The 20,517-nt window shown below is 36.3% G+C and overlaps 1 protein-coding gene across 1 annotated transcript in view; it reads right to left on the bottom strand.

Annotated features, from left to right (window-relative positions):
* Positions 1-2,575: 2,575 nt before the first annotated feature.
* lhfpl3 (LHFPL tetraspan subfamily member 3) overlaps positions 2,576-20,517 on the bottom strand; it is a 70,929-nt gene continuing 52,987 nt past the window's right edge. The window contains exons 2-4 of the mRNA XM_073838879.1: positions 7,183-7,413; positions 4,966-4,999; positions 2,576-3,863 (exon numbers count right to left, since the gene is read on the bottom strand). Coding sequence (XP_073694980.1) covers positions 4,983-4,999; positions 7,183-7,413 — 248 coding nt within the window. The 3' untranslated portion in view covers positions 2,576-3,863; positions 4,966-4,982. The remainder of the gene's footprint in view (positions 3,864-4,965; positions 5,000-7,182; positions 7,414-20,517) is intronic.

Raw genomic sequence — 20,517 nt, 5'->3', positions numbered from 1 at the left:
ACGTAATTTCGACTTTATTTTAGAAATATTTCGACTTTATTCTCGTAATATTTTGACTTTACTCTTGTAATTTCGACTTTATTCTCGAAACATTTAGACTTCATTCTCTTAATTTTGACTTTATTCTCGTAATATTTTGACTTTTTTCTCATAGTTTTTGACTTTTTCTAAATATTTCGACTTTATTCTCGTAATATTTTGACTTTACTCTTGTAATTTCGACTTTATTCTCGAAACATTTCGACTTTATTCTAGAAACATTAAGACTTTATTCTCATAATTTCGACTTTATTTTAGAAATATTTCGCTTTATTCTCGTAATATTTTGACTTTACTCTTGTAATTTCGACTTTATTCTCGAAACATTTAGACTTTATTCACGTAATTTCGACTTTATTTTAGAAATATTTAGACTTTATTCTCAAACCATTTAGACTTTATTCACGTAATTTCGACTTTATTTTAGAAATATTTCGACTTTATTCTCGTAATATTTTGACTTTACTCTTGTAATTTCGACTTTATTCTCGAAACATTTAGACTTTATTCTCGTAATTTCGACTTTATTTTAGAAATATTTAGACTTTATTCTCAAACCATTTAGACTTTATTCACGTAATTTCGACTTTATTTTAGAAATATTTCGCTTTATTCTCGTAATATTTTGACTTTACTCTTGTAATTTCGACTTTATTCTCGAAACATTTAGACTTTATTCACGTAATTTCGACTTTATTTTAGAAATATTTCGACTTTATTCTCGTAATATTTTGACTTTACTCTTGTAATTTCGACTTTATTCTCGAAACATTTAGACTTTATTCTCGTAATTTCGACTTTATTTTAGAAATATTTAGACTTTATTCTCAAACCATTTAGACTTTATTCACGTAATTCGACTTTATTTTAGAAATATTTCTACTTTATTCTCGTAATATTTTGACTATATTCTTGTAATTTCGACTTTATTCTCGAAACATTTAGACTTTATTCTCGTAATTTCGACTTTATTTTAGAAATATTTAGACTTTATTCTCAAACCATTTAGACTTTATTCACGTAATTCGACTTTATTTTAGAAATATTTCGACTTTATTCTCGTAATATTTTGACTTTACTCTTGTAATTTCGACTTTATTCTCGAAACATTTCGACTTTATTCTAGAAACATTAAGACTTTATTCTCATAATTTCGACTTTATTTTAGAAATATTTCGCTTTATTCTCGTAATATTTTGACTTTACTCTTGTAATTTCGACTTTATTCTCGAAACATTTAGACTTTATTCACGTAATTTCGACTTTATTTTAGAAATATTTCGACTTTATTCTCGTAATATTTTGACTTTACTCTTGTAATTTCGACTTTATTCTCGAAATATTTAGACTTTATTCTCGTAATTTCGACTTTATTTTAGAAATATTTAGACTTTATTCTCAAACCATTTAGACTTTATTCACGTAATTTCGACTTTATTTTAGAAATATTTCGCTTTATTCTCGTAATATTTTGACTTTACTCTTGTAATTTCGACTTTATTCTCGAAACATTTAGACTTTATTCACGTAATTTCGACTTTATTTTAGAAATATTTCGACTTTATTCTCGTAATATTTTGACTTTACTCTTGTAATTTCGACTTTATTCTCGAAACATTTAGACTTTATTCTCGTAATTTCGACTTTATTTTAGAAATATTTAGACTTTATTCTCAAACCATTTAGACTTTATTCACGTAAATCGACTTTATTTTAGAAATATTTCTACTTTATTCTCGTAATATTTTGACTATATTCTTGTAATTTCGACTTTATTCTCGAAACATTTAGACTTTATTCTAGAAACATTAAGACTTTATTCTCGTAATTTCGACTTTATTTTAGAAATATTTAGACTTTATTCTCGTAATATTTTGACTTTACTCTTGTAATTTCGACTTTATTCTCGAAACATTTCGACTTTATTCTAGAAACATTAAGACTTTATTCTCGTAATTTCGACTTTATTTTAGAAATATTTAGACTTTATTCTCAAACCATTTAGACTTTATTCACGTAATTTCGACTTTATTTTAGAAATATTTCTACTTTATTCTCATAATATTTTGACTATATTCTTGTAATTTCAACTTTATTCTCATAATATTCGACTTTTATGTTCTAATGTGGCATTGAAACGCTGTGCCACAGCGTAGAGACATGGATTCGGACGGCAATCAAATGACCACAATACCTTGATGTTTGTCCAAAAACGAAGTAATTTGGCAGTTAAATTCGCACACTAAAAAGATAAATACAACCTCATCACGTTTACAGAATGCCTCCAAAACTAAAGTTTCGCATTAAAATTTCTGGGGTTTTTTTTGTATCTGTAGCAAACATTTTAAGAGGTGTTTTGACAATTTTGAGCCACTGTAATGTTCTCTGCTTGACAAATTTTGACGAATATGAAAAAATGCATACAAAAGTTTCAAATAGCTTAGGTCCCCATAAGAAACAATTACCATCCGAATATGGTTTATGACTGTTTGTTCTTAACAACAACGTTCAGAATGAAACCTTGGATTTGAGTCTGTAGAGGTAAAATCTTTATTCATTAATGTGGGTGAATTGTCTTTAATGAACTTTTATAACTAATACATTTTAATGGTGTATTTACATCATTTTCTACATACAACATCATCTGACAAGACAGACACCCAATAAATAAAGCGATTTTTTTTTTCTTTTTTTCCCTTCAGAACCTCGTCCAGCATTGTCCAAACTCTTCAGCTGTCCATGAAGGGAGGGAGTGGCACTGGGTACACAGTGAGGCCATTTCCTGTGGGCTTTTGCTTTTTGAAACCACATCCTCCAGGTTTTCTCGTGACGTTTTCTTTTCGATTGGCGACCTTAGGCTGTTCGTTCATCTTGGTGGGACAGAATGATTATACCAAGAGTACAAAACGGTACCAGCTGAGAACATCATAATTATGGCACACTTAACTATACAGCACCAACACTGCCGAGAAGTAAATATCGAATTAGAGACATACAGAAATTCAACATATACACTCAATACGTAATACTTAAAACACTCTCCTACTTCTGTATATACTTGGCTTGTGCACAATTACTAATGGCAGAGATGCCTGCCCCTAATTTTGACACTTATTTTTAAAATATATTAACAGTGAACTCTCAACTTCTGTTTACATACCCCTTTTAAACAATGCTGTGGTGAAATAATTGTACATTTTGAAACCCGATAAATGATTACTAGCCTGTAAATTGGCTTTCAGATAAGGATTCAGTGTCCCATTTTGCTGCGTTTTTTTTTTTTATTATTTTAATATTTTAGTCCAGGGGTGGTGGTGACAGAGAAAATAATAACAGGCCGGAAAATGTCTCTGTGGTGCAGCTCTGTGCTGGTGTACATCCCACAATTCAAGCCTGTAAATGTTTCCTTCTATATTTGTAGAATCCGGTTAAATAGAACAGTGTTTACAGTAATTCATAAATCTCAAAATATTAACATTATTTTAATGCAGGCTTGAAAAAATGTAAAATAAATACCTTTTTTATTATTAATCCAAGTCAGTTACTTCTAAACGGTGCATTAGCTGCCCTATCATGTTAGTAGCACAGAACACGCTAAATCAAAATAGGGTAGGGATTTGTTGAGAAGCAATTCCAGGGAGTGAAGTGAAAAGAAGGGATATGGACAGAAAAGCAGTGAGTTCCCAACTCCATTCACCCTGTTTGCATCCTTTGCTTTAACGTTTTTTTCAAACCGGTGCAGTCAGGCTTCCTGCCCTTAGGATGATGGGTAAAGCTGGATTGTGATTTCACATAATGATTTTCCTTGAACGAGACAGAAACACCTGAAAACAGATTAAAGTGATGTTTTAGTATAAATTTACAGGAGAAATTTACACAGGCTAAACTTGAAGAGATAATGCACTCAAAAATGAGTCTAGTTTACTCAACCTGCATGTCAATGAGGTCTAAATAAAAAAGAAGCTTTGAAACTACTGACTTTAGACACACAAGTTCCAGATTGGAAACTCATTTACAGTGCCTTGCAAAAGTATTCATACCCCTTCATTTTTTCCACATCATGTTGCTGCCTTGTGTTAAACTGCTTTAATTACCTTTTCCACATCAGTCTACACTCCATACACCATTATGACAAAGCAAAAACAGAATTGGTCACCAGTCTAACCAATGTTCTTCTCCATCAATTGCTCAGTTTGGCCAGTAGGCCAGCTCTAGGAAGAGTCCTGGTTGTTTCAAACGTCTTCCATTGAGGGTAGCGGAAACTACATGCTTCTGTGAACCTTCAATGCAGCAGATTTTTTTTCTGAAGTCTTCCCAAGTTCTGTGGCTTGATGCAATCCTGTTTATAAGCCCTTCAGGCATTTTGTTTTTCACCTCAGGGCTTGGTTTTTGCCCTGAAATGCATTTTCAATTGTTAGACCTTTTATTAAGACGCGTGCCTTTCCGAATCATACCCATTCAATTGAATTTGCCTCAGGTTGACTCCACTCAAAGTGTTGTAACATCTACAAGCAATATGAATGCTCCTGAGCTAAATTACAACTGTCCCAGATAAGGGTATGAATACTTATGCAATGGAATCATTTAAGTTTTTTTATTTTTAATACATTTGCAAAGATGTTAAAAACCTGGAAATGGAATACTTGCGCAAGGCACTGTAGGATTTTCAAATGCAAATTTGCTTCTAACTGGCAATAAAAGAGACGGCTCAAAAATGTGTATTTGAGATCCAACTATTTGAGGATCAAAAACATTTTAAATTAATCATAACCCCAGTTTTTTGAACAGTAGTGCGTCTATATTAAACATTGACCTTCAGTATGTCTCAAAACCTTCAAAATCCCTGAGCCTAACTCAGTTTTAATAGTAATTACACCAACAAACATATTTTTAAGGAAACAAAGACTCACACTGACCAGTACTCACCTGAGTGTATCTGGTATCTATGCATTTCCACTCTCTGTTGAGGAAAAAAGGTGAAGAGTCAATCAAAATTAAAGCAAAACTGGCAGCTCAAATCCACTGAGTAATTTTCAAATGCAGCAGAAATATTTATCAACTACTGACAGCTGCCACAGTTGATAAATACATATTAAAAAGACCATTTGTTTGTGATTTCTCAATTGGGATAAGCCTAACCAGTAATTTCCACTAGATGGCAGTAACACCTTCATGTGCGTCACAAAATATGACATAACAAATTCTGTGTCTGCAGCATTAAGAAGTGAATTGCTCATTCGTCATTATCCAAACATCCTTACTCACCATTTGCCTTGCGCAACTCATCAGTTTCATATAAAACCTTAACACACCTATAAGTTACCCTTCATTACCGTTATATAAAATAATAGTTTTACAGTCCAGGTTTTCAGGACTTCCAAGAAGTGGAGTTTGTTCTTTCATTTAACTTCATTATATGAAGCATTTTATAGTCCATATCCGTAAATAGTGTTTCGCTCCAGGTGTGCTGTTCAACATAGCATGGGTTCCAGCTGATGCTGTGCCTGTGATTAATATGGACGGGCTGACAGCAAGCTGTGTAAACAGTCATTAGTAATTCATGGCTAGGTCCAGAGCCCCAGGCTTCAATTAACCCCCAGTCCATGGTAAATTCTACCTTTCTGTCTTTCCTTCTCTTGCTCTTTTTCCTCTTCTTAGTCGCTCCTTCTCATATCTCATTTATTTTCACAGCCCTGTCATCTGATTTTGTCCTTAATGACCATCGCTTTGTCTTATTTTCTCAAGCTGGTTTGTCCTCGCTCGCCTCTGGCTGGCTGGCTCTGTCAAGTAATGAATGAATTGGACCGAATGGCACAACAGCTGTGTGCCGAAAACTGATGTGATAGAACATTTATGGGGAGAAATGGAGAATCCAGTTTGTAATTCTTCATTTATGTAAATTATGCATTTTGTGATTGTAATTAAATCGTATAATGTCTGTATATCAGAAATGTACAAAATTAGCCAGGCCATTTCTTCATTCTTTCACAGAGAATATTTGATTATATGCTTCTTGTTAGCTTCACCTCTTTGTTTTTTTAGTATTTCAAAACGTAATTGAAGTTCATCTCATGTTACCTTAATTTGGTAGTATTCACAAATTGTTTAGTATGCAATTCCCTCAAATTTTGGCCCCATATTTTGAAGCTTTAAAGTTTACTGAAAAATGTTTCAGTAAAATCAGTCCACGGTTTTCTTTTTTTACTTTAACACTGTTGCTCCAGGTTGTGTTTCATGTCCCGAATTGAAGTGACCCCAGTGTAGTGATATTTAGCCCCTGAAATGTGACTTTTACCAGGGGATCCCTGCTAAAAAATTATATTTTACCTCTAGGAATGCAATTTTTACTGGGGGACCCCCCCTCGAAATACAATTTGGTTAGTTTTGGACTAGTTTTGAGTAGCAATTGGGCAGGTTTTGTTGTGAAAACCTGTCAACCTTGATACAAATATGTGTCTTTTACAAATGTCATTGTCCCTCCACTTACAGTTGAGGTCAAAAGTTTACATACACCTTGCAGAATCTGCAAAATGTTAATTATTTTACCAAAATAAGAGAGATCATACAAAATGCATGTTATTTTTTATTTACTACTGACCTGAATAAGATATTTCACATAAAAGACATTTACATTATAGTCAAAATAATAATTTAATTTATAAAAATGACCCTGTTCAAAAGTTTGCATACACTTTTTTTTTTTAATACTGTTACCTGAATGATCCCTTTTTATTTTTTTAAGTGATGAGTCCCTTATTTGTCCTTAAAAGTTAAAGCACCTGCTGTTCTTCAGAAAAATTCTTCAGGTCCCAGAAATTTTGGACTATATGTAAACGTTTTTATGTTAAATACCTTATTCAGGTCAGTACTAAATAAAAAAAATAACATGCATTTTGTATGATCCTTCTTATTTTGGTAAACAGTTAACATTTTGCAGATTCTGCAAGGTGTATGTAAACTTTTGACCTCAACTGTTGAATTGTGTATGACCTGTTATTGTCCAACACACTTTCAATTATTTATCTGCATAAACGAAGACAGTAACTCAAGTTGACTGAGATGCGTCTGCAATCTCCCATGGTAAGACATGACATTATGACAAAGACATGGACAGTTCTTCAGACAAAATAATGTTAATCTTACTGTCTCCCAGCAGCTCCTCGGACATGAGTCCATCCTGCCTGTTTCCCAGCACAAAAGCCAGGAAAGAGAGAATAAGGGCGTCCAGGATGCCCATGATGGCCAGGATGTACGCCCAGCGCACTGAGCATGCTCCAATGGTGTATTTGTCCGTCCCTTCTCCGCACATCCTCTTCACCTCATCAGCATCCCAGCCATCAGGATATATCATACAGCCCAGCACCAGACACGTACCTAAAAGAGAAAGCAGGCATTGTGAGTTGTCCAGGTAATAAAAGGTCTACGGATTTAATCAACAGCAGAATGCATTTCTGTACTCAAGCGATATGATAGATGGCAGTTGTAAAGCGTAAGTTGGGGGAACAAAATCAGCTCCAGTGAAAGAAGTCATGGCAGTTTCTTTTGTTCGATTATAACATGTCTGACAGCTGAGACGAATGAGGAGAGAGGTACCAATCCCGGACGAGCCCCCAATTTATATTCGCATACATACACACAAAGCTCACTCCCTTGAAAGCAGCTATGAGTAATTCTTGCACACCAAATGAAATGGCAAAAGTTTCTAAAGAAAATCTGAGTGATGCTTGCCAGTGTAAAACTTGCAGCCACAATGCTATGTGTGGGTGGTGGTTTTGCAAAGTTAAAAAACCCCACTTTCATTATATTCTGGTCCTTAGATTTGCTAAAGTGCCTCCTTCAATGCAAATGTTCTGGGCAAGTGGTTTTGTCCACCATTACTCATGAGGTCCTAGTTTAAACTCATGAGTAAGAGGTGTGCAAAGAAAGCAATTCAATCTGAACCACCTATTTCATGTCTTCGAGTCTCTACTAATGTGCTAATGGGTTGAATCAGGTGTGTTTAATTAGAAAGAGCTCAAAAATGTGTAATATTAATGTGCCACCAGGGCCAGGAAACACTTGTCTACAGTTTGTCGCAGCTCATGAGTTATTACCCTTCCGTTACTGCATACCTCACAGAACAAGCAATAGATCTGATCTCAGATCAGTAGCAGCAGCTGTGAAACGCCTACATCATCCCTGATGAATTGAAAACTGCATCTTAGACCATAGTCATGGTAAATCCTGGAAGACTTTGTGCTGAGAAAGGTAAATACTGCATGTGCCAGTTTTGATGAATCGATAGTGTTCTACAGATGCAGTCATTTACAAAAGAGGAGTTCATTTATAATGTAACCCGGGCTTCTCTTCGGTTATGATAAATTACCTTAAAGGAGAACTCCGGTGTGATATTGACCTAAAGTGTATTGAATCATGATACCGAGTGTGAACGTACCTTGCATATCTCATCTCGGTTTGTGTCCAGCTGTCCGAAATCTGGGGTCAGTTAGCCGATGCTCACAACAGACTGTCAATGAGAGTCAACAGGGCATCGGAATAGCCATGTAAATAAATCACTGTTTTACGCCATTTACGAGGCACAAAGTAGCTCCACACTTCACTAGTAGACTTCCAAGGGCCTTGACATTTAAAACGAGACATTTATAACTCAGAAAAAGCACCGGTAGTTTATTTACAAGAAGATTTATACAGACAGTACCTGGAAAAGAAAATCCAGTCGCCGCCATCCTGAACTTAGTCACGATAAGTCGAGTGTCGAGCACCAAGGAATTCATCAGGTTATCAACTTATCAGGTTGTAGTTTCCTTCGTGCTCGACACTCGACTTATCGTGACTACATTTAAGATGGCGGCGACCGGTCTGTTCCTGGTGGAAGATGTCTGTATAAATCTACTTGTAAATAAACTACCGGTGCTTTTTCTGAGTTCTCAATGTCTCGTTTTAAATGTCAGGGCCCTTGGAAGTCTACCAATGAAGTGTGGAGCTACTTTGTGCCTCGTAAATGGCGTAAAACAGTGATTTATTTACATGGCTTCTTCGATGCCCTATGGACTCTCATTGGCAGCCTGTTGTGAGCATCGGCTAACTGACCCCAGATTTCGGACAGCAGGACACAAACCGAGATGAGATATGCAAGGTACGTTCACACTCGGTATCATGATTCAATACACTTTAGGTCAAAATCACACCGGAGTTCTCCTTTAATGCTGCCTTAAAGTCATGTAGGGTTGACGGCACTTACAAGACACAAAGGGCACCACAATGCTGTAGTTACCAATTGAGAGTTTTTTCGAGACCTGATTTGGAGGTTGGGGGTCCCCTGTTTGAGTCTCTGTTGGAGAGGATTTCCTCTCGGTTCTCTGTTTTTTTTTTTCTCCTCAATTCAAGAAGTGTGAATCTGTCAGAGTGTTAACCCTCACAGTTAGTCCAAATGTGTCCAGTCCTGTTCCTTTGAAGGCTACCATCCTGCAGAATTTAGCTCTAACACACCTCCCTTAATTTTCTGGTGATACTAAAAACCTTGATTAGCTGATTTGGAGGTTTTTAATTAAGGCTAAGCTAAAATCTGCCGGAAGGTCGCCCACCAGGAGCAGATTCGGACACCCCTGGAATATGCCCTATGCCAAGGGTGCCCAAACTTGGTCCTGGAGGGCCGGTGTCCTGCAGAGTTTAGCTCCAACTGGCTTAACACACCTGCTGGGAATTTTCTAGCATGTCCAGTAAGAGCTTGATTAGCTGGTTCAGGTGTGTAATTGGGGTTGGAGCTAAACTCTGCAGGACACCAGCCCTCCAGGACAGAGGTCTGCAACCCTCAATCATTCTGAGAAAATGAATGGATGGAAGTTATACACATTTGCCCCCGGTTTAACAGACAAGTCTTAAGCCTAAAATGTAAGTCGAAGCTGTTTCAACTCAAAGAAACGTGCACTGACTGATCTTAAAATATATCAGTGCCTTTGTTTAGTCTCAAGATGGACACCAGTAACTTTTTTTAAGGCCTCGTTTATAAAAATTACTTAAATGTCCTAATTGAGCTATGGCCTAATCCTGATTTAGTCTAAGCCCTGTCAGTGAAACCAGGCCTTAGAGTTGAAAATCAAAAAAGCAATGAAACTTTCCAGGAAGTTTGATTCATTTAGCTTGTTTATGATGCAGCAGGCTTCCTAGACCAATCTACTATTCCCATTTTCTGTTATACACAAGGCATCAATTATGCATCTAATTTACATACTTTTCTCTTTATTTTTTTGTTTTAGTAACATAAAATGTCAAACTATTACCAGAAAGTAAAAAAGAGAAAATGCCCAACTGTTTACTCTGACCAAAAATCACTTAAATGCACATTATGTAGTAATTACGACTTCCGAACCCATAAGTAGGAACTTCCCAGCAGGCAGCATAACTGGTTGAATGAACCAAGGAGGACAAATTTAGCACAGTCAGAAAGAAAGAGTTAGAACAGGAAAAGAGAAACATAAACGGGTATGAGTAGGAAGTAAAACAGTTAAGTAGATAAAATAGCCCACATATGGATACTGCCAAACGCATCATATCCTACTTATCTTTGCCACACAGTTTGCAGTGTCATAAAATAGCTAGAGACATGGACAGTCGCATGGAAAAAGCCTTTTCCTGTGTCCTATATCTCTGTCCTTGTATCTCTCGCTTTAATCTCTTGGTTTGTGTGTCTAATAAGCGAAACTTCAAAAGACATTCATCATCATTATACTAATAGCCATCAGCAGTCTAATAGTAATCACATTAAAGCTGAGAGCCAATCACCCTCATCCCTGCGTCCACAGCTTATTTGCACTGCAGTCACTCTAGAGAGTTCATCCGGGTTTTCTCTCAGGGCTGTTTATGACAGAGCAACTGAATCTGTCACTCGTATAACAAGCCTTCCTGTATTTGTCTAAGTCACATTTGTCATTTAAGTTCTTGTCGTGGTACACCATGTCCTATCCAAACACAACATGACAAGTTTTCAGTGACGAGAAATTTGTCTATCCATACTTCCATCCAAGTAAAAATGCTGCACGACTTGACAATATAATAACCAGAATCAGAAAATACATATTTTTGTCTTCAGAGTGGGCGGGATTACATTGGCAACACTATTTTTTTGTTTCCATCACCCTATTTTTATGCGCATTTTGAAGTGTTGCATCAGAAAAGTACAACAGTGTTTTAGTGCCACATGAAAAATAAATAAATAAAAACATTTGAGAATAAAGTTATGGGAATTAAATCATAACAACTAAAGTTATAACATAGCCTGTGCATGCAAATGGCCTGGATTGGGAGCACCAGGCAAAGTTGCCAGGCCACCAGAATTGATTTGAATATATGTGGGATTATTAGCAAAAATTAAAACATGTGTTATACTCGCAGCGGACAGTATGCTTGGAAATAATATTTCACGTCTTCGATCGCATTTTTAGGCCTATTTGTAGTGCATCAGCCACCCAATAATAGCAATAAGCTTTGTGCTTTTGGTACTTTTAGTATTAAACAAAGTCTCAGCTTTCAAAATCTGTCAGTTTTATATCGAAATACAAACAATGTGTCTTTAATGTGCTTTTGGCGCTCTTTAATGTGGCAGGACAGATCGCTGTATTCATGTGAATCATTTGTCTTTTTGATTACAATGAGACATTTGTTCCATTAAATTATACGTTTTCTTTTTTCTGTTTTCTGACGCATGTCCATGGCATCCAATCTTTCATTCCTCACATGTATTTAATTAAAAACAACAATACAACGTTCTAAAGGGTGAAGTGGACTCCAACTCATTGACATAAGTTATAGGCCTATTGTTTTCTATAAGAATACAAGTCACTATTCACAAGCTGTTTTATTCACAGTATAATACAGTAAATGATTGGAAATAATATTTAACGTCTTCCATTCATTATTTGTAGTGTGGTAGCAACCTAAGTAATCAACAATCAAATTTAATATAACACAGCTCAGCTTTAAAAAGTTTGATCACAAAATACTAATTATAAATGTGTTTTTCCTCATTATTTCAAGTTTATAGCACAATATAAATGTAAAGGAACATCAGAAGGAATAAAAAAAACAGTATAGCCTAATTTATTTAAACAAATGTCTCATTGTAATCGGAAAGATTGAGCGGCATGCCACTTAAACTGAGAAAAATACAGAGATCTGTCATGCCCCATTGAAGAGCAGGAAAAACACATCATTGTAATAGACATATTGTTTGTATTTCGCTATAAAACTGACAGATTTTGAAAGCTAAGACTTTAGAATATCCCCTGGTGCTCCAAATCGGGGTCATCCGCATGCGCAAAAGGCTAGAATATAATCTCAAAATATTGTAACTTTAATGTTTTAATTGCTACGAATTAATTCTCGTAATTTTGACTTCATTCTCAAATAATTTTGACTTTATTTTTGAATCATTATGACTTATGACTTATTCTTGTAATTTCAACTTTATTCTCATAATATTTCGACTTTATTTTCGTAATTTCAATTTTATTCTCATAATATTTCAACTTTATTCTCGTAATTTCAAATTTATTCTCATAATTTTAACTTTCTTGTCGAAATGTTTCAATTTTACTCTCGTAATTTCGACTTTATTCTCAAAATATTTCGACTTTATTCTTGTAATTTCAACTTTATTCTCATAATATTTCGACTTTATGCTCATAATTTCAACTTTATTCTCTAAATATTACTGTAGTCTCACAATTTTAGATTTTCTTAAATTTTTTAATGTGGCACTAAAACGCTGTTGTGGAAACAAGTGATGTAAACAGCAAAAAAATCCCTTAATTTGCAAAAAAGGTTTTGTTTTTTTACACTTACTTGAAGTGGTTTTTGACTTTTTGATAAAAAGGGTTAATGCAAATAAAGGGAGATGGAAACACATTTGCCAAATAAATTCCGGGACGGCATAACTTGACTAATCAGCGGACTGATCTTGTTGCACAGCATTTGAAATGTTATAGTCATTCTTAAATGTCCAAACAAAGTCTGTGTCAAAGTATTTCTGTATAATTGCCTGCCAGAAATGTCCTACATAACTGCGTTTCCAAACAGAAGGCATCCACTTCCGAAAGCAATGACCGCATTTATTGTGTTTCACCTGTTCATTCTGAGCCACAAGTAATGTTATATATGAAAATGATTATATTCAGTTGCTTCTTCTACTTTTCTTAGTGATAGTGGCAGTTTATCAGGACGTGACGACTTTACTCTTTGACTTGTTGAATGGAAACGATGCTTATTCGCAAATGTTTTATGCGATTTTTCCAGTTAAATTCGCAACTTGTCAACTTTTAGTTCAACTAGTGGTGTGCCTAGTGTTTCTTAACCAATGACGGATGGAGGAAGATTTGTTTTAGCAACTGTTTGGTGCTGGTGCAGAAATTGCGTACACCTGTTATGTCCCTATGGGATTCGCTAGAAGAAAGACTGCAGAGTGTAATGCGTTAAAACCGGCCACATTCATGGACACACACGCACATTATGTGGGAAATGCTTGTAAATAATAGAAAACATCAGCATTTTCTCTGATTTCACATCCTCCCCAGAGCCTGCAGCACTGCACCACACACATATACTAATGAAGAGGAGCTCTTCAGCTAAACCTTTCAATGTTATCGAAGAGACGCACGCAGCTGAGCTCTGATAAGGAGCTGTCCTTATCTCAACCATCTTGCGAAAGACAAGTTGTCTTTTTCATCCCATTTTGTCTTATTTTTATGTAATAGATGCAGCGGAATAGATTATGGGAAGGCGACCTCGTGCTTCCGTAGTATCGCTAGCTCTTTTCTAATAGATTAGACTGCGGTTGCATTGTGAGGGCTTTGATTTAGCTGGCAGCGAGCACTCATGCTGCATCTGGGTCAGTGCGAGTGCTCTGAATGCAGATGCTGTGAGTGTCACATCCGAGATGTGTTTGTAGATACAGGCTATAAATAAACACAGTTAAAGAGGAGAATTCGGCGTGTGAGAGAGAGTTTCCGTGAGGAAAGGTACATTTGTGATACCCTTCTCCTCCCCCTTAGTCTTTCCTCTTCTCTGCGTATCTATTTTTCACGCTATCCTGTAATCTCAGCCAACGATTTATTGATGAAGCCCCTTGCAGGGGATTAAGAGCTGTCCAGAACACAGGGAGCTAAAATATACAGGCTGCTACCTGATTAATTGAGCAGTCCCTTTCAAAAGTTTCATCTTTTCAAGTTTACTCAGGTACTAAAAGTAATTATATGACAAAACCTATTTAACTTGCAGCACTCCTCCAGTTTTCACTGAGATTGCAAGGTGTCAGGCTGCTCTAAGGTGACTGAAACCCTGCGAAAGGAGATTGTCCATACGAAAGCCAAAGGGTAACACTTTCAGCCATTGCAAGAGAAGTTGGTCATTCAAAATCTGTGATTTCTTGAATATTGCAGGTGTACAATGACACTAATTCAGTCAAGTCTAAAAAGGCTGGTCATCCACGTTAAGACAAATCAATGCATGAGAAAACAGGAAAATGCAGAGACTCCCAATGGGGAATGGGTTCAGCACTGCAGCTGGAATTGCTGAGCAAAGTAAGGATCTGACTCAAAGCAGCTGTCATCAGCAGAAGGAATCAAAAGGCTAACCTCACCTTTGCTGAGAAGCTTTGATTTCTACTGTAGAACACATTATCATAATGCTTTAAGACTTAGTAGTTCACAACTCAATTTTTGTAATTTTTGGAACTTGAGTTCTTCCGTATCCATCCACGTCCAAACTTGAACAATGTAATTGCAAAGAAGAAAATCCTAACTGTTTGGAAACAGTTTTTTGGGTAAACTATGCCTTTAAGTACTCTAGCTTTTCGCATTTGTATGCAGGTTAGCAGTGAAGGATGAAAAAAGGTGCTTCCTCACGCTCATCTTCCCCTGACATCGCTTGACTTGGCATTTGTTTGAAGTGTTTCTACATTCCAGCCAATGGAAGGAGAAGAAAGAAGCAGCAAGGACGATAAGGGAAGGAGACAAGATGTATGGAGAGAGGAGAAGATAATGCAAGGTTAAAAGACTTCCTGTCTCTCCCTGCCTCTTTTTCGCTAAGCTGCAGTTGTTTGCTGCTTAATGTATTGTCAAGGCAGGAATAGAGTAGCGCCTCAGGGTTTGTGTTTCATCCTGAGAATGGCAGCTTGTTGTTTTTCCTTTCCAGAGAGGGATGAATGGTGGGAAAGAATAGAAGAAAAACAGAATAAGAGAGAGAAATCAACATCACTGCATCCACGGTAATATAATATTCCTTGCTTCTGCAGTAAAACACTAGGTCTTTTCGAAAACTTAGTGAGCTGCCTACCTTGACAACATTTTAAAGGATTAAAATTGTCATTAATTACTCACCCTCATGTTGTTAAGTTTTCTTCGCACATGAAAAAAAATTCTCGTAACTTCATAAAATTAAGGTTGATTAGATGATATGAACACTGTTTTGTAAACTTGGTTGCACACTTGCAAACTGTTCCCAAATCTGCTTTAGAAAGGTAATCCTGGGGTACAGTTCAGGTGAATTTTAGTTAGTGTGTGCTGGTTAGTAATTGATTACATGTAATCTGGATTACATAATCAGATTCCAAAAATGAAGTACTTGTAATTCGAGTTTATTACATTTTAAAATAATCATAATCATTATGCCCAGAGTGGGAAACCCTGGTTCCATGTAATGTTTAGTGCGTTTTATAATGTTGATATCAAAAAATGAAATATATTTTCTTTCTTTTATTTTTTAATACCAATATGTTACCCTGGACCACAAAACACACCCTGGACCACACAAGGTCAATTCTACAGTCGTGGCCAAAAGTTTTGAGAATGACACAAATATTAGTTTTCACAAAGTTTCTGCTAAACTGCTTTTAGATCTTTGTTTCAGTTGTTTCTGTGATGTACTGAAATATGTTTACAAGCACTTCATACGTTTCAAAGGCTTTTATCGACAATTACACGACATTTATGCAAAGAGTCAGTATTTGCAGTGTTGGCCCTTCTTTTTCAGGACCTCTGCAATTCGACTGGGCATGCTCTCAATCAACTTCTGGGTCAAATCCTGACTGATAGCAACCCATTCTTTCATAATCACTTCCTGGAGTTTGTCAGAATTAGTGGGTTTTTCTTTGTCCACCCGCCTCTTGAGGATTGACCACAAGTTTTAAGATCTGGGGAGTTTCCAGGCCATGGACCCAAAATGTCAACGTTTTGGTCCCCGAGCCACTTAGTTATCACTTTTGCCTTATGGCACGGTGCTCCATCGGGCTGGAAAATGCATTGTTCTTCACCAAACTGTTGTTGAATTGTTGGAAGAAGTTGCTGTTGGAGGGTGTTTTGGTACCATTCTTTATTCATGGCTGTGTTTTTGGGCAAAATTGTGAGTGAGCCCACTCCCTTGGATGAGAAGCAACCCCACACATGAATGGTCTCAGGATGCTTTACTGTTGGCATGACACAGGACTGATGGTAGTGCTCACCTTTTCTTCTCCGGACAAGCCTTTTTCCAGATGCCCCAAACAATCGGAAAGAGGCTTCATCAGAGAATATGACTCTGCCCCAGTCCTCAGCAGTCCATTCGCCATACTTTTTGCAGAAGATCAATCTGTCCCTGATGTTTTTTTTTTCGAGAGAAGTGGCTTCTTTGCTACCCTTCTTGACACCAGGCCATCTTCCAAAAGTCTTGGCCTCACTGTGCGTGCAGATGCGCTCACACCTGCCTGCTGCCATTCCTGAGCAAGCTCTGCACTGGTGGCACTCTGATCCCGCAGCTGAATCCTCTTTAGGAGACGATCCTGGCGCTTGCTGGACTTTCTTGGACACCCTGAAGCCTTCTTAACAATGCAGTGGAAATGGTATGGTTTGTTAGGATAGGACAGTGTTTGGCTGAGATACAACTATTTGAAAATCTGGAATCTGAGGGTGCCAATAAATCAAAACACTGAGAAAATCACCTTTAAAGTTGTTGAAATTAAGTTTTTAGCAATGCATATTACTAATCAAAAATTAAGTTTTGATATATTTACAATAGGAAATTTACTAAATATCTTCATTGAACATGATCTTTACTTAATATCCTAATGCTTTTTGCCATAAAAGAAAAATCGATAATTTTGACCCATACAATGTATTTTTGGCTATTGCTACAAATATACCCCAGCGACTTAAGACTGTTTTTGTGGTCCAGGGTCACATATGGTATGTCTGATGGTAAGTAGTCAGAATACATTCCCTAAAATGAATAAACTAGATTACGTTAGTACTTACAATTTTCATTATGTAAACCGTGATCACTAACTGACTACAATTTGTAAGTAAACAAGCCAGTTCTGACTCTTGTACAGTTCACTGTTGATATGACCCAAAACTATACAAATCTCAATTAACAGTACATTTGCAGTACATTCACAGCATATTAAGCCCTATTCGGACAGGATTAGTTTTACAAGGGCAGACGAAGTAATGTAATTTTACCACAGGGCAAGTGCAATATTACCTGCCAGTTCGAACCGGATAAGAAATTTTAGTAAAACTTTCAGAACTGGGAGGAGTAAAGTAAGGGTTGCCAGGTTTTCACAACAAAACGCTCCAAACTGATATTCAAAACTAGCCTTCCCCGGTTAAAACTTTTGGCAGGGTTCCCCTGGTAAAATTTGCATTCCAGGGGCTACATATCACGTTATTGGAGTTGCTCAACCTCAATCCACAGACATGGAAAAACAACCTGCGGCAGCACTGTTAAAGTAGCCCAGGGGTGTCCAGAACCAGCTAATTAAGGTCTTACTAGGCATACTAGAAACTTTTAGGCTAATGTGTCAAGGCAAGGACTCTGCAGGACACTGGCCCTCCAGGACAGAGTTTGGACACCCCTGAAAGCCCAATTCTGTGGGAAAACCACAGTGCCACATTGCTTCCCCAGACCTCTTTACAAACGCTAAAAGTCACCTTTCGTAATGACTACTGAGATGGCACATTTGGTCAGGGCTAAAATCACTGAGAAGCTTGAGGTGGTTTTCCCCTCGCTACTTTGAAAGATCACATAAGTCTTGGGGTTTTGAAGCCAGAAGATAAGACTTTATTAACAAAGTAACAAAGAATGAGAAACCCTGCAGGAGAATCTATCGGGTCTCTATTGGTGTCCTCTTTTATATATTTTTCTTGAAGGCGTGTTCTGTACATTTCATACATATGGTTAATGTTCTCATTTTTGGCCGTGCCTCCAGTTTACTTGTCTGGTTAATGTTCCCATTTTTGGCTGTGCCTCCAGTTTACTTGTCATTAGCCATTAGCTTAGTTAAGGTGGAGGCCCCCCTCCTATAGCTTGTGTCTAAGGTCGAACCAGAGATGTGCAGCTTAAGCATATGAGGTGTATCTGCACATTCACACAGGCAATGCATGATTATAATAGTGAAATAGCTTGATGTATAAATGGCTATCGTCACATTGATTATACTTGCTTTTGATCAAGAAAAATCTTCCTCAAGCTCTGGTAATATTTACTTTACCTCACATCTCCATGCAAAACTAATCTCTTCCAAAGGGCTTTAGATGCAACTACAGTTGTTCAGTGTTCACACTTACACCACGGTTTGGTCAGTTACTCAGATGTGTCACCATATTGGCAATACACGGATGTAAACAACAGCATGGATTGCACGGTTAATGTACTACTGAATATGTCTGCTAATTTATGATGTCTAAAACATTGAAAAAGCCTGTTGAAACTGCTAAATCATATAGAGATGGAGTTAGTAAGCAGGAATGGGCACAATATTATGACTAACTAAAGTTAACAGGTGGTAAATATATGTACAAGCAGTATTAATTAGGATATGAGCCTAATATTTGACCTACCTGACTGGAAATGATAAGAACAAACACGAATGTTGTCAAGACTCTTGTCCTGGAAATCCTGGTTCAGTTTGGCCAACCACAAACGCATGTTCCTCAGACAGGTTTAATTTTTTATAACTTTTGCCATTCTATAGTAGCCTACTTTTGTAGGCTTTTTATTTGTCTGACTGATCAGTACAGCCCAAAACATGACAATAATTGACCATTTTCAGGAGCGATAATCATCAAAATTTGTGAGTTCCGTTCGATTCAGTGGCAGTGTTTACGCTCATTGCTGCCAATATGGCCAATGTGTGAAAGCACCCTTACATTAACACTGTATTGGATAGTAAAAGATCTTTAAAATTAATGTATTAATTAATTTCAATTCATTTTACAGATTGACAGTGAATATAGCTGGTCATAGCTGATGGAAATGCATCAGTGGGAGTGCTGCAGAATCAATGCCTCTCTGCTACGGACATTGAGGGAGATTTGTAGACGCTCCCTTGGGCGACAAGGTAAGTAGTAAAAATGATTGAAGATTAAATTTACAGGCCTGTGTCTCCCTAGGATAGTTGGGTTTTAGTAGCGGGAGGCTGTTTCAGAGCTTACGTAGGCATCTCTGAGATATGAATTCATCAACACATCTATCTATCTATCTATCTAGTCTGTCTTTCATTATATCTCTGCCTGTCTTTTTTATGCCTATTACCCTTTTCATTCACCTCATCATATATGAATCTGTGAAGACTCAAGCTGTGCTTTCACGCATAACTGACACAAAACAAATTTGGGTTCAGCCTGTTTCAGACAAACATCTGTCTGTGACTGTGTGAATTAAATCCTGGATGGGCCTCTCTGCTCTGACAGTGGCATATGCTACATATCACAGGCTTGCATGTTCGGCCTCACGCAGTGGCTCACGCTGTGGATTATTTCTAGACTAGATTTTGTTTAAAAATTTGGGTCTACAGTAGATGAATGTAAATAGACATAATACTTACAAATTATATGGTTAAAACTGGATGAGATTGACTCTGTACTCTGTATACACAGGGGCATCTCCTGAGTAGGAGGCAAGGTAGGCAGTGCCTCCTCAAAATATTGGATGAGAAAAAAAATTGAATGAGTACAAAAATAAAACGAAGCCAATATTAGAAATTATAACATTAAAAAGTGTGTAAATCACTCTAATTTTCGCGGAAAAAGGTACTTATTTAATTTAATTTTATTATATTGTATTTTATTATTTTCAAGATGATCAATAGAACTCCACTCAGTAAATTAAATGTATAATAGTTTATTTTATTTTATTTTATTTCAAAAATTATACACTGAATTCCACTTGATTTTTTTTGCACAAAATGTATTTTATTATTTTTTATTTTCAAAATTAAATAATATATTGAACTTCACTTGAGCAAAATAAATTTAATTTAATTTAATTTAACTCCACTTGGTAAATTAAAGCTAGAATAGTTTCCTTTTTTCAATATATATATATATATATATATATATATATATATATATATATATATATATATATATATATATATATATATATATATATATATATATATATATATATATATATATATATATATATATATATATATATATATATATATAT

Source organism: Garra rufa, chromosome 4 (assembly GCF_049309525.1).
Source record: "Garra rufa chromosome 4, GarRuf1.0, whole genome shotgun sequence".
Lineage (NCBI taxonomy): Eukaryota > Metazoa > Chordata > Actinopteri > Cypriniformes > Cyprinidae > Garra > Garra rufa.
This window is presented reverse-complemented; position numbering and strand designations above follow the sequence as displayed.